This window comes from Bos javanicus, chromosome 2, assembly GCF_032452875.1.
Source record: "Bos javanicus breed banteng chromosome 2, ARS-OSU_banteng_1.0, whole genome shotgun sequence".
NCBI lineage: Eukaryota > Metazoa > Chordata > Mammalia > Artiodactyla > Bovidae > Bos > Bos javanicus.
The window spans coordinates 126,722,940-126,737,319 of record NC_083869.1 but is presented as its reverse complement, the minus strand read 5'-3'; the positions used below and the strand labels follow the sequence as shown (position 1 = coordinate 126,737,319).

General features: G+C 51.4%; 1 protein-coding gene and 1 long non-coding RNA gene across 4 annotated transcripts in view; one reads left to right on the top strand and one right to left on the bottom strand.

The window, feature by feature from the left end:
• The first annotated feature begins 1,712 nt into the window (after positions 1 to 1,712).
• On the top strand, positions 1,713 to 4,652 carry LOC133232715 (uncharacterized). Its single transcript, XR_009731443.1, has 2 exons — positions 1,713 to 3,170; positions 4,284 to 4,652. It is a non-coding gene; the product is annotated as an uncharacterized LOC133232715 (long non-coding RNA).
• A 1,344-nt stretch (positions 4,653 to 5,996) lies between these two features.
• CRYBG2 (crystallin beta-gamma domain containing 2) overlaps positions 5,997 to 14,380 on the bottom strand; it is a 32,074-nt gene continuing 23,690 nt past the window's right edge. For 2 of the 3 annotated variants that reach the window (XM_061392430.1, XM_061392421.1), the window contains 7 exons: positions 14,168 to 14,280; positions 10,996 to 11,125; positions 9,577 to 9,716; positions 9,075 to 9,198; positions 7,527 to 7,685; positions 6,284 to 6,443; positions 5,997 to 6,187 (listed from right to left, as the gene is read on the bottom strand). In XM_061392430.1, coding sequence (XP_061248414.1) covers positions 6,099 to 6,187; positions 6,284 to 6,443; positions 7,527 to 7,685; positions 9,075 to 9,198; positions 9,577 to 9,716; positions 10,996 to 11,125; positions 14,168 to 14,280 — 915 coding nt within the window. In that variant the 3' untranslated portion in view covers positions 5,997 to 6,098. Of the gene's footprint in view, positions 6,188 to 6,283; positions 6,444 to 7,526; positions 7,686 to 9,074; positions 9,199 to 9,576; positions 9,717 to 10,995; positions 11,126 to 14,167; positions 14,281 to 14,380 lie in introns of those variants that run through there. The other variant, XR_009731431.1, reaches the window with a different exon arrangement.

Below are 14,380 nucleotides of genomic sequence, written 5' to 3'. Positions count from 1 at the left end.
ACTTTGGCCAGCTGATGCAAAGAACTGACTCATTGGAAAAGATCCTGATGCTGGGAAAGATTGAAGGCAGGAGGAGAAGGGGACGACAGAGGATGAGATGGTTGAATGGCATCACCGACTCGATGGACATGAGTTTGAGTAAACTCCAGGAGCTGGTGATGGACAGGGAGGCCTGGCGTGCTGCAGCCCATGGGGTTGCAGAGAGTTGGACACGACTGAGCGACTGAACTGAACTGCAGGGTTTTAGTTGCAGCATGCAGACTCTCAATTGTGGCATGTGGGATCTAGTTCCCTGACTAGGGATTGAACCCAAGCCCCCTGCATTGGGAGTGAGGATTCTAAGCCATTGGATCAGGAGGGAAGTCCCTTGATCTAAGTCTTGAAGAAGGAATATTATCAGATAAAACAACTGAAGGGCTTTCCTTAAAGAGAAAACAACTTGGGTTGTAAAAGAGCCTGGGGCAACTAGAGATGCAAGATGGGTGTGGCTGTGGGCTAGGGTGTGATATGCATAGAACCCAAAACAGAAGGCTGGGGAGAAAGGAAGGCCTTTGAATGTCACACTAAGGAGTTTAGGCCTGATTCCTGGGGGAGATAGGGGCTATGGACTGAGATTTCCCAAGTCAGGTTTGGAGAAGGTGTATGGTAGGGCAGGAAAATCTAGAGACAGATAGGTTCTCTCTTTAGCTCTGCATTAATCTGCCCTTCTTGGGTCCTCAATTTTCCCATCTGTAAAATGGGGGTCTCTCTAAGCTCTTTTAAGTTTTGCAACCAGGGTTGTGTCTATCCAGATGGTGTTAAGACAGAATGAAGCTGCTCAGAGGGCAGGAGAGGAAGTCTGAAGCCCCACTTCTCCCAGGTACTAACAGACTCCAGACATCCCTCCAAGTCACAAGTCCCAAACTCTAAAAAGCCTTCCAGCACCCACCAGATCGCCCAAACACCAGCAGCTCAAGCTCAAACAACAGCAGAGACTCAGGATGTGGAAAATGAAATTTCTGGGGTTTGTAAGAATGTTTTTGCAGATATGAGCTTGGCATTTAAGTATCGTCACACGAATCCGCAGCATGGAGAAAGGACCCAGGGTTTAGCCTGTCTTAGCTGCCTCTTTGTAAGAGGAGAGAACACCGCCCGCCCAGTGGGATGGAGCCAGTTTCAGCAGGGCAATCTTAGGCTTCAACCTGGGCCTCTTGTCTCCTGGGGCCAGGGCCCTTCTGGCATCTGCTGCCTCATGGACTCTCACCCACCCACTTGCACCAAAGGCAGCCAATGCGGTGAGGTTAAGGGTCAGGAGCTGCCTCAGGTGAAGGAGCTGATGGGGGTGAGCCGTGACAGGTGAGGCAGGCTTATCTATTGGCGTGGGGAATTAGCTCAAATAGTATGGTGCTCGCTGAGCATGCAAGAGGTAGCGGGATCGATGCCCGCATTCTCCAGTTTGGGGCCTTGTGGCTCAGCTGGTAAAGAATCTGCCTACAATGCGGGAGACCTGGGTTTGATCCCTGAGTTAGGAAGATCCTCTGGAGGAGGGAAAGGCTACCCACTCCAGTATTCTGGCCTGGAGAATGTCATGGACTGTATAGTGTCACAAAGAGTGTCACAGAGTCAGACACGACTGAGCGACTTCCACTTTTCGTGGCAAGTAGTGGAGGGCTCCACCCACTTCCTTCCCTCCCCACCTCCCCTCCCCCGGAGCCTCAAGATTCCTGCCCCTTCCTTTTCACTTCCTGGCTTTCACCAGCCTGACTTTCAGGTTTTTGTTTGTTTTTTTCCTTCGTTTATTTTTAGCCAGGGCTGGAGGCCCTAAGGGCTCACTCAAGTTTTTCTGAGGCTTGCTACACGAGGCCCAAAACCGGAGCAGGGAAGTGAGAGAGGGGGATTTCTTTTACTACCGGGCATGCAAATGAGACACAGAATAGACTAAGGACGGGAGGGTGAGTGAAGCTGAAGCTGGGCTACAGAAAGGACTCTTGGGTCCTCCAGGAGGGAGCCAAGCAGGGAATGAAGACTTAATCGGTAACTTCTAGGACAGCCCCAGAGGTTACATGCATAGCTACTGCTTCAGCAGACCTGGATGCAATCCCACCTGAAACTGGCTCCTCCTTTTATTACCTTGGGCAAGTCACTTAATATCCAAGCCTCAGTTTCTTCATCTGGAAAATGGGGGTAATAATGGAACCTGCTGCAGAGTCCCACTGAGAGAATAAAGTGAGAGGATGTATAAAGAATAGAGCACTGTTCAGGCATCTTTGTGATTCACCCTGTCCCCCAACCCCTGGCTGGGACTTCACAGACACCCCCACCCCAAATCCCTTCCCCTGCAGTTTAGTTAACTTCTGGTCCTCCACTAGCCTTCTTCCCATCACTCTGAGACTAATACAGACACCCATCTGCTGTTTCCTTTATCCAAGTCACAAGATGCTAGGTCTTAGTAAACTTCAGAAATAACCCACTTCAGTCTTCTCACCTGAGGCCCGGAGGAAATGGGCTTAACTAGAAGCTAGGTTTCTGGGTTCCTGTCACATTTCACCTTCATTTTCACAGAAATCTACATACCCCACTTTTCGTGCTCCCCAAGCCTTTCTTCTCAATCTTGGAATGGTCCACAACCTTACTTTGAAACCTAAATTTATCCCAGCTTTTCCTCCTTCAGCGCCTATCCCCTGCCCCAATCTCCTTTTAATAATACCATATTTTTGTAATTCTCTGGCAGTTCTTTCAGAGAGGTACAGTTTCTGGCCCCGGGTCCCAGAATTGATAGGTGATTAAACCAAGATTCAATCCCCATTCTGCAGGACTCCGAGCCCAGGCCCTCTTTACTGCCCCCCAGCTGCCTCTGGGTTTGCCCACCTCCCATCTCCTGGGATGTGCCCCAGTTCCACTCCAGAACCGTCTGTCACCTGCCAGAGCTGTGGAGCTGGGGCCTGGCATCCTCAATCGCAAGGTCTGTAGAAGAGCAGCAGTACCCACCCCACCCCAGAGGCCCTCCTTCCTTTCCCTCCACCCCGCCTCCCTGCTTTACCCTCCTTCAAAAGCAGCCAAGCCCAAAGAGGCCTGCAGACAGCCCTGAGTTCATCTCCAAAAGCTGCTACCAAGAGAGCCGCGGAGAGCCTCCCAAAATGAAAGGCTTCCTCTTCCTCCTCTTCACCATCAGCCTCCTGATTATGATTCAGGTAAGAGCAGCCCCCTGGAGTCCCTGGAAGCACCACCCCAGGCTCCTCAGACCTCCCCTTCCATGGGAACCAAGGCCTCCAGACGCCTAGCTCCCAGTCTTCCAGTTCTTCTGGTTAGGGTCAGACTGTTGGAGGGTTTCCGCTGAGCATTGCTGCCTCTGGTACTTGAGGCTGGGGCACCCTGACAGGGTGCCAGCATACTGAAGCCCCCAAGGGGTGTTGTGGAATAACAGAGGATGAAGAGGCTTGGGAAGACAGCCCTGAGTGACGATGGCATCAACCCACAGGGAAACTGGGGAAATGGTCCTGTTGGGAGGGGGGCCAGGAAGAGGTTCAAATGGAGCCTGATGGAGGTAGCAGGGAACCCCCACCCCAGGTGAGGAGCCTGAGTGTTTGGCAATGCTAAGATAGAAATCTCCCATTCCAGAAACAGCTAGAGTCTCAAGATCAACTGCTATTCCAAGAGTGGCTTTGGCAGCATCTCACATGCTAGTCGGTAGAGAAGGGAGCCATCGAGTTCTCCATCGAGAACAGCCTGATCAAGCATTAAGGACACCTTGGTCGCCATCAGAAACAGCTTAATCTCCATCAAGGGCAGCTTTAGTTGCAGGGTGATCAGGCTTTGAGAACAGCCTGATCACCATCTGGCCATCTCTTTGGGGGAAAAAGCCACACCCTCCCTACCCCCACCCACCCACACGCTACCAAGCACCTTTTCTCCAGCCCAGTCTCATGTGACCTCCCCCACGACTGTGATGGGCTCTTCTTCCCATTCACTAGATGAGGAAACAGGTTCAGAGAGGCTAAGGCCCTGGCTGGGCTATTAAGGTCAAGGTCTGGGGCCACAGATTTCCCTATCTCCTGCATACTGGAGGTGCGGGTGGCCTGGTGGACGTGAAAGAAAGGTTCCAGGGCACATAGACTGGGGACTGCCTCTGACCCTGCCTGCGTCGTGGCCCGAAGCAGCCAGCCCTCCCCACAGGACCTCATGGCAGAAGTCACGACCCTTGGGACAGGGAACCAGGGGCTGCAGTCTGGGGGTGGGAGAACTGTGTCTCTAAACAACACACATGAGACTCACCCCTCCCCGGGCTTGCCCCACTTCTCTTGCAGATACAAACTGGAGTCCTGGGAAACCATACCATCAGCACCTCCAAGAAACCCCGAAGTGGCTCCCCAGCCTTCGGCAGCCTGGCCGGTGGCAGCATCCTTTTCTTCTTGACTAACACCCTCATCCAGCTCTTCCACCTCACCTGAGGTGACACGCCCCAGCCCTCATCCCATCCCCCCCGAGATAGCGGCCATCATCACTAGCAGGAGAAGCATCCCCAATCCTTGGGAGGCGCTGATGCTAGAGATGAGCAGTTTGTAGGAATTGACGGGCAGAGCTTGGGGGGTGCCCATGGCCAACACAGGGAGGTTCTGACATGGAGGAGGAAGCACCACCCAGCCGGGGCTCAATAAAGCTGTTGTGTACTTGGAGCAGGGTCCTACGTGTGGTCACTGGACATCACCAGACCCGAAGAGCCAGCACCCAGGGGCTGCCTGTGTCCCCATCAGCAGGAGAGGTGGCACCAGGTAGCTCCCACCCCACCTTCCCTGCCCCAAAGTCTGGAAGCTGGGGCCCTACCCGTTTGGATCCCCTTGAAAGAACCCAGCCCAGAACCTGCCATAGTCACCCTCTCTTTAGTGGCATTTGGTCACTGGTCCCTGGGAGTTCAAGAAGGGAGGTCCCAGAGGACCCACACGCCCCCACCCAGACCTTGGGCATCCACAGTTACAGAGGCGAGTCCCCCACTCCAGTACCTGAGTTTCTTCAGAACAACAGATTCAGAGAGAACTGCCCACCCAACCTCCAGCGGTTCCCTCACAGCCAGCCTCCTGTCATCACGCCTCCAACCACAGGGGACTGAGAAAGGTGAAGAGGCTGCTGTCCAGTTCTATCCCACGTACCCATGGGTTAGAAGGCAGGAAGGACATACAGCTGCTCTAACCACTTGTACCCCTCTTGGAATTGGGATCAACAGAGAGGGAAAGGGACCCTGGAGAAGTCCCCATCTCTGCCTCTTCCCGGAGGACCTCGGCCAAGGGGCCAAGTGTCTGCTAGATTGAAGGACTATGTCCTGCCCTCTCTGAGCTGGGTTAGGAACCAAGACCCCCTGTCCAGGCTTATCTGACTGAGATCAAACCTTTAGGGCCTGAGACCAGGGTTGGGAGAAATTGAGAGGAGCCCTGGTGGGTGAGGCCCTCTGGGGTGTGGCTCCCACTTGCCTCTCTCGCCCGGCCCACACTGCCCCCATCACACTGGACTTCCAGGTTTCCACCCCTGAATTTGTTTGCATCCCTCTGCCATCCTCTAGCCCGGATGACTCCTCATCCTCCACATGGCGGGTGAAGATTCCCTCCTCCGGGCAGTGGTCCATGCCTTGTGCCTCTAAATGGTTTCACGCCCTCCCCTGTGCCCGCCTCCACTTCCTTTCTTAGCCTGTCACTGAATGTATCACCCTACCCGTTGGACTCCTCCACTGGACTGTGAGTTGCCTGAGCGCAGGGACCAAGGCTTGGTTTATGTTTGTGCTCCCAAAGCCCATGTTCCCGGAACACATCATTTGGGGGAGGGGGGCAGCGACAAGATCACGCTTGGCAGTCAGTCTGGTCCCAGGGCTCCCTCTGGTGGCAGAGGCAGGCCTTGCATCTGAACGCCAGAACGGGAAGGAGGGAAGAAGCAAGCCCACCTGAGCCTTAGGCAAGTCAGAAGGCAGGTGAATAAAACCTCACTCCTGCCACCCCCCCCACCCCAAATATCAAGGTGCAGCATCAAGGATACCTGGGAGCATAGTATAAAATAGTTTATGTTACAACAAAAAACCCTATAAAAACATGTCATCCCAGGGAGAGCCTCCAGGGCTGGGGGGTGGCAGGGAGGCTTCAAAGCACATGGACAGTCCAGATCTGGGACGCCCTGTCCTTGGCCAGCTCCCACAGCACTGCGTGGTCCCGGTCGTAGCCCCGGCCACCTGCGGGGGATGGGGTAAGAGACGAGGAGATGGTCACAAAGAGCTAGGGACTCCACTGCCCTCAAGGGCCTTCTCCCACACACATGCCCAACTTACCTTTCACATCTAGGATCCGACCTTCAAACATCTGGCTGCAGATGTGGCCCAACTCACTGATGCTCCATGTCTGGCGGGGCAGGCGGCTCTCAGCCCACAGCACCACCTTGGAGCCTGTGCTGGGGGGGCCAATCACCTGCAGGCTCATAGTGGGGGCCACCTGAGGCCCCCAGGAGGTCGTCAGGCACCGGCCCTCCCCCAGGGACTCTGCCAAACCTAAAACACCTTTGATACACCCAGCTTTGAATTTCTGGCTCTCGTGGACTGTGACTCTGGGCAAATTTCTTGATCTTTCTGAGCTGTTTTCCTGGGGGGATGGTTGTTGAAATAGTTCTGGTTCAATGTGAGAAACCATCAAAGAGCTGGGAAAATATGAACTCCTCCAGGAAGGCTTCCATGACTGACTCCTGAAGCACAGGCTTTAGCAGCAAACTTCCACATACTTACTGGCTATGTGACTTTCAGCCAGTTACTAAACTCTGTGCTCTGGTTTCCTCACCTATAAAACGGGAAGTATAATAGGACCTGCCCTCTAGTGCCCTCTAGGGATTGCATGCGATGTTCACGTGAAGACATCATGATGTTCACAGGAAGACATCTGCATGGTGTCCCCTCCACCGCCACTTTCTCAGGAAGGGCTCCCCTTGTCAGAGATACTGGTATTCCCTATTTTCCTTTTTTCATTTATTTTTCCTCTATTGCACTTTTCAGCACCTAGGGCTCATTGAAGCCATTTCTTTCTCTCCCCACTAGGAAGCAAGCTTCAGGAGGGCCGAACACATGGCGGGTGTTCAGGAAAGATTTGTGCAGTGAATCTATAATTTCCTTTTGGCCATGCCACATGACTTGTGGGATCTGATTTCCCAACCAGGTTCAAGCCTGGGTGCCTGGCAGTAAAAGCCCCAAGTCCTAATCACTGGACCACCAGAGAATTCCCGAATCTATCATTAATAATAGGACCCAGATCTGTCACAGGTTATCAGAGCTGGGAGGTCCCTTAGAAGCCTCTGGTCCCGCCCCTTTGTTTTGCAGATGAGAGACAGACCCAGAGAAGAGCCTGAACTGCCCAAGGGTCCGTAGCCTGCCTTCTCCAACTCCCCAGGGTCCTGGTGTCTGTATCTCTCTGCCTCTCTGGCCCAAGACTGGCTCCTGTTCCCGACTGAGCACAGGCTGGGACTCCTGAAGGTGGGCTTGTGAGGGTCTGGGGGCCCTGGTGTCACTGTCCCAGCCCCTAAACCCATACCTGGTTCTTCAGTAGCCCATCCTCGTAGAACCAGATGTTGCTGCCTCCAGCTTGGGGCTCAGAGACCACCACGCGGCCCGCCTTCATGTCTTCCACGTGGTCTGGCACAGTCAGGAATCCCCCCAGTGCCGCATTCCAGAGGCGAAAATAAGCCCGGCGCTGGTGAGTTGGGGGAGTCTAGAGTCAGGGCTCTCTGGGCAGGGATGCTCCCACTTGGGCCCCCAGTGCCCTCAACTCTGGACCCTCTAGTAACCCGAGTTCCCAGGCTCTCCCTCCTGCCCCAAACCGACCTGGACCCTGCTTCTAAGTCACTCCTTCTTTCTCAAACATATGCCGAGGGCACACTCACAGCACATACCCACACAGTTGTACATCTGTAGAGATGCACACAGACGCACTGGCAGCTACACCCCAGATCCACATGGCCACACAGGAGGACGGCAGACATAGACACAGGGACACATGCCAGCAGGTACACTCTTTGCTCCCCCTGCTGACTTCACAGCAGGCACTCAGGTTTGCTAAAAGTCTGGAGAGGAACCACAGCGGGGCGGACACTGGCTTGGCCGCAAATCACCCAGGGGTCTTGGGTGGAGGTGACAGTAATAACGGTAATCACAGCCAGTGTCTGTTGACATTCCACACTGTTCTGAGGGCTTTACGGCGTTATTCAATTCTCAAAACAGCTCAATCATACATATCACCCCCATTTTATAGATGAGGAAAACTGAGGGCCATGGAGGTAAACCACTCGCAAAGATGGTAGAGCAAATCCTTGCCTACTTGTCTGGGCCTTTATTTCTCCATCTGTACAATGTGAGGGTTGGAGATAATCTCCAAGATTTCTTCTAGCAATGATGTTCTACAAGGGACCGTACAGGTATCCTCACACGAAGACACATGCTTTCAACAGTGTCACAAGTACAGCCACACACAGTCACAAACACACTCTCACAGATGTACAGGTTTGCCACAGACTGCCGCCAGAGGACACACGCATACAAATGCCATCATGAACACGGAAATGCCCTCAGACGGGTGCACACACACACACACACACGCACACGCCCTGTGGCCAGGCCTCCACACACATGCCTTCATTGCACATAATTGAAACACAGGTCCAGACGCGCACTCACAGACACACAGAAACATAGGTACAGACACGGCGTGGCAAAGTGAGGCGTGCTCGCTAATGGGTGGTACATGAGATAACTTTCAGGTTTATGTGGATAAGCCTTCTTGTTTAAAAAGTAATGGTAATGTGTTTATCAGTGTCTATTAAGGAAAAATCATACACACACACATCAAACCCACGATCTTATGGACATTATTCCTTAGGATAAGGATAACGTTAAAAAAGAAAAAAGTGAGTTGATTTAGAGGAAAATATTAAAGACGTAACGGTTCAAGAGGAATCATAGTAGGACAAAAATTATGACCAAAGTACATAAACACTGAATTTGGGAAATGTGGGACACGCGCAGACAGACAGACACACAGCCAGACGGGCTGACCCAGATGTGCTCAATCCGCCATGATACCCACCTGCTTGATGGGGTAGAGGGAGCCCACCCGCTGGGTCCCGCTGTATGTCAGCCAGTTGGTGATCTCACAGCTGCCCACCAGCCACTGGCGGCCCCGGAAGTCGCTGTGCTCGCATAGCACCCAGCTGGACCCAGCAAGCGCCAGAGACACAGCGAAGAAGACAGACAGACAGACAGGAAGGAGAGGAGGCAGGGCCGTCAGGACGATCTCCAGCTCCCCTTCTCTCAAGCCGGGACTCCTTTGCCTGGGGTTCGGGCCCCAGGAGCGGGTGGAGAGGGAGGCGGGAAAGGAGCCCTGGGGTTTGCAGGGCAGAGTAGGGTCCTGGAGAGGCCCCCCAGGCTGGGGTCCAAGTCCTGAGGGCCAGTGAGTCTTCCCAGCCTGCACTCCTTCCCCGCTCCCTCCTGGCTTAGACAGGAGTGGAAGGAAAGTGGGGGAAGACCTGGAGACGCCCGATCCCCCCCTCCCTCACTAGTAGCCCCCCACCTCCCCTTGACACACTCACACGCCCCCCTTGATCCGCACGGACAGCACATGATTGTTGAAGCCCTCGGCCTGCAGGCTCCGCACCTCCCCGCTGAGCTCAATCTCCTTGCCCTCGAAGCACTCCAGTCCATACAGGAAAATGGATGGCTCGGCAAAGTGCTGCAGGCCGGGGGCCACAAAGAAAGGGTGAGGCCATAAGAGCCCCACCCTCAGCACCCCCCTCCCCCTAGTTCCAGATGCATGACTCCTAGGGCAGTGTTTCAGGCTCTCTTCCTCCTGAGCTGCACCCCCACAGGGCCCCTGACTCCCGGACACTGCTGGGGGTGCCCACATTGTCAGATGCAGCCTGATCTGGATGGGCACCCCCCGCCTTAATACTGCCTCCCTGGTAAATGGCACTTCTAAGAAGAGTAAGAATAAGAATCCTGGTCATTATAACATCAGTTCACGAGTATTCAGGGCTGACCAACTCACCAGATTCTGTGCTAAGAGCTTTTCTTGATCTCATCAGAACTTAACAGCCCTAGATGTAGGTGCCATGATTATCCCCACTTAGAGGGAAACTGAGGCTGGAAGGAGGAAACCGCTTGCTCAAGGCCCTTACAGCCAGGCTCCAGAACCAGGTATGTTTTCCGAGCCCAGCATGGAGTTGTAAAGAGCATGGACTCCAGAGCCAGGCTGCCTTGGGAGAACCTGGCCGATCACCAGCTGTGTGGCCTGCAGCAAGCTGCACGACCTCTCTGTGCCTCAGTTTTCACATGGGAAAAAGGGAGATAATAATTGTACGGCTCCTAGGATTGCGGTGAGGATGGGATGTCCTGGAGCACGGGAAGCCTTTTAGCCCCGCCTGGAGTGTGGTAAAGTCAGGGCCAGCCATTCTGCTTGTGCTGCTCCCGCTGGTCTCCGGTCTGCCACCAAGTCCTACAGACCCCAGGTCCTTAACAGGGCCAGTGTTGTTTCTCTCCACTTGTCCCTGGTCTAGGACATCATTATTTGTCCTGGTTCTCTGTTGCAGCACCCCACTGCCTTCCCCCGCCCACCCCTCTCTGCCCATGCAGCAGAGCCATCTTCCTGTTTCACTCTTCCCTGCCCAGAACCACCACCTCAGTGGTCACCCCTGCCCCCAGCCCACCCCGAGCGCCAGCCCCTCCTGGCCCTGGTCCACCCTGGTTTCAGGACACACCACTCTGCGCTGTAATCTTTCTGGGTTCCTTGAAGGCAGGGCTGTGTCTGATTTATTTCAGGGTCCCCAGGATCTATCTCAGCAGGGACTCAATAAATCCCTGGTAGGCTGACCTGGCTTTGAAGCACTGGGGTCAAGAGGCCCTGGGGTCGTTCTGAGGAAGGCTGGATTTAAGCCCGACAGCTCACTCAGCAGTGGGAAGAGGCAGGCTCACCTCTGCCTCAGGGGTGGCTGGAACTGGACAGGGGCACTCACCAGGGGCACCTTCCGGAGAGAGCCCAGGACTGTGGAGGCCAGGCAGCCCATGGCTGTAAGAGTAGGGAACTCGCCCTCAGACAGAATGTACTGCTCACCCTCAAAATTCTTCTCATCAAACAGGATCCAGCTGGGGAAGGAAGGGGAAGAATAGGGGGACATGAGTAGGTATTTGAGCCCACCCTGTCCTTGGCCTGCACGGCCCCCCTGAGATACAGCAGACTGAATGCAACCTTGATGGGGATCCCCCAGGCCAGGGGAGGCCAAGGATGACCAGGCACTGCAGCAGCATGAACTGAAGTAAGACTTAAGAAAGAACTGAATGGACTCACACTGCCCTTCAGGAGAAATCTGGCAGTCACGCCAAACGCCATGCACAATTACTCAGCAAGCCTATTTCTCAGAATCTGTTCCAAGGACACCCTTCGCGAAACAACACATACACAAGGCTAGTGATTACACATTGTTTGCAGTGGCAGAGTGGCAGCAGCCAAATGTCCATCAATTGGGGATTGGTTGAATAAAGCACGAATCTGGAGTATAACACAGCAGTCAACAAGGATGAGGAAGAGCTTTCAAAGGGATATAAAGTGACCTTCAAACAGTCTAAAAAAACAAGATGCATAACAGTGTTGATAATATGTTTCCTGTTTAAAAAATTGAGATAAAATTCACATACCATAAAATTCACTTTTTTAAAGTACACAATTCAGTAGTCTTAGTATATTTATTAGGTTGCAATATGCTTCCTATTGTGAAAGAAAATGGAGAAGGAGGAAAACAAAATATATTTGGTTTCTACAGGTATATGCAAATTTATATATGGTGTATATTTGCTTATATCTTAAAAAAAAAACAACGAATGAATGAAAAAACATTTTAAAAAATGAGGGTGGGAGAGGAAAAAGTAGTGTGAACAAAGCTGTAACTTGTTTTTTAAGTCTTAACTTTGGAACTCTTATGGACTGAATGTGTACCTCCCCGGAATTCATAGGCTGAAGCCCTCACCTCCAATGTGATGGCCTTTGTGAGGTAGTTAGGTTTAGATGAGGTCATAAAGGTGGAGCCCTTATCATGGGATTAGTGCTTTATAAGAAAAGAAAGAGGGGAATTCCCTGGCAGTCCAATGGTTAGGACTCCAAGCTTTCATTGCCAAGGGCCTGGGTTCAACCTTGATTGGGAAACTAAGAGCCCACCAGAGGAAGAGATCCCTGGGGACACAGCAAGAAGGCAGCCATCTGCCAGCCAAGAAGAGAGCCCTCACCAGGGGACCAAATCAACCAACACCATGATCTTGGGGTTCCCAGCCTCCAGATCTGTGAGAAAACAAATTCCTGTTGTTAAACCACCCAGGGTACTGTGTTACTAGCTCAAGCTAAGATAGGAACACAATCAATATTTTCAGTAACTAAAAACTAGGATTAAATAAAAATGAGAAGTATTCCTAAAATTAAAATAAACAATGTAAATGAACCTAATTGTATATCAGGTTGGTGGCATAACCACACAGAAAAAAGTAAACAACACAATATTTTGAACATAACATACCTAATGGGATGTAGATGAATATACTGAGGACAAAAAGAACAACAGAGAAACCTCAAACAGCATTCACTGGGTTTTACTGTTAGAAGCAGTATTATCAGTAGTAGTATCAGTATTAGAATTTTGAAACACATAGCATGCAAATTTTGGTCTTGAAAGAGCGTTATCCATTAAAAGCAACCAGGATTCATTGGGAAGTGACTCCAGGTTAGAGGCAAAAAATATATACAAAATGATCCAGGAACATCTTATTGTACCAGAAAAACAGGAAGTTATTAAAAAAACAAACAAACAACTATTGGGGTCATATCAAAAGTACCCAGGAAAGGGACTTCCCTGATGGTTCAGTGATTAAGAATCTACCTTCCAATGCAAGAGACTCGGGTTAAAGCCCTGGTGCGGGAACTAAAATCCCTCATGCTTTGGGGCAGCCCACCTGCCACAATTAGAAAGAAACCCTGGCGGTGCAACAAAGACCCGATGCAGTAAAAAATAAACGTATAAATTTTTTAAAAGTACCCAGGAAGCAATCTGGAGGGGCTTCCATTTGCCAAAGGTGAAGTAATTTGAGTACACAAAAGAGTAGTGACTCCAGAGGACTGGAGCCTTTCATATACATAAAAACCCATGAGTCCATAACAATACTTAAAAAAAAAATCTTCATCGGTCAGCTTTGGCGGTTGCTAGGGCACTGATTCAAAAATTATTCTGAAAATTGATAAAAAGAAAGGGGCAAACACTGACTCTTGGGAAAGGATCAAACTGCCTTTTTTGCAGAGAAAGTATTTCAGGTAAATAAATAGTTAAAAAGGGAACGTTCTTCTTTATAGAAGTATTCCAGCTAGTATATGTAGAATGAATAACAAAACTTAGAAAATCATTTTGTAACCTCTAAAGGAATAGAGTCCAGGCAATTATCATCAATGGATACTGCTGCTGCTGCTGCTAAGTCGCTTCAGTCGTGTCTGACTCTGTGTGACCCCAGAGACGGCAGCCCATCAGGCTCCCCCGTCCCTGGGATTCTCTAGGCAAGAATACTGGAGTGGGTTGCCATTTCCTTCTCCAATGCATGAAAGTGAAAAGTGAAAGTGAAGGCACTCAGTCGTGTCCCACTCTTCTCGAGCCCGTGGACTGCAGCCTACCAGGCCCCTCCGTCCATGGGATTTTCCAGGCAAGAGTAATGGAGTGGGGTGCCATTGCCTTCTCCGGGACTGGGTATTAGGTAATAATAAATTACTGCTCATTTTATTATATGTGATAATAACTTGAGGCCGTGTGTCCTTTCTTGTTAGAGATATATATTGAATTATTTACCTGTGAAATTTTATGTTGGGTTGGAGATTTAAAATATTCTACCGAAAAAAAAAAAGGCAGAGAGGTGAATAAAACAAAACTGAAGTTCTTTATACTGTCTACAATGTTTACATTTGCTATTAACACTTTATTTTGCTTTGTTTCTTTTAAGATTGAATGATTCTCGGTGCAGAAGAGCTAATCCCAAGGAAGCCAAAGGAAGGAAGTCATTTGAAAGAAAGACCTTCTAACTACAGCCTCGATTTCCAAGCTGAGCTAAGCGCTTCAGGGCAGGTGCCCACAGGCCCACGTCTCCCCTTTCCCACGTCCTCACCTGCCGCCGTGGACTCGGCAAGACTGGGGCTGGAAGGAGGTGGGCAGAGAGCTCTGGTCATCTTCAAAAGAGATGTGGTCACCCAGGAAGTCGGGGCCGGAGAAAAGCTGAATCTGGCAGCAGAGACGGGAAGAGATGAGAGTGAAGGAGGGTGATGGAGTTGGGAGAAGAGAATGGGGAAGAGAGGGAGAGATTTTAAATGAGGGTGAGACA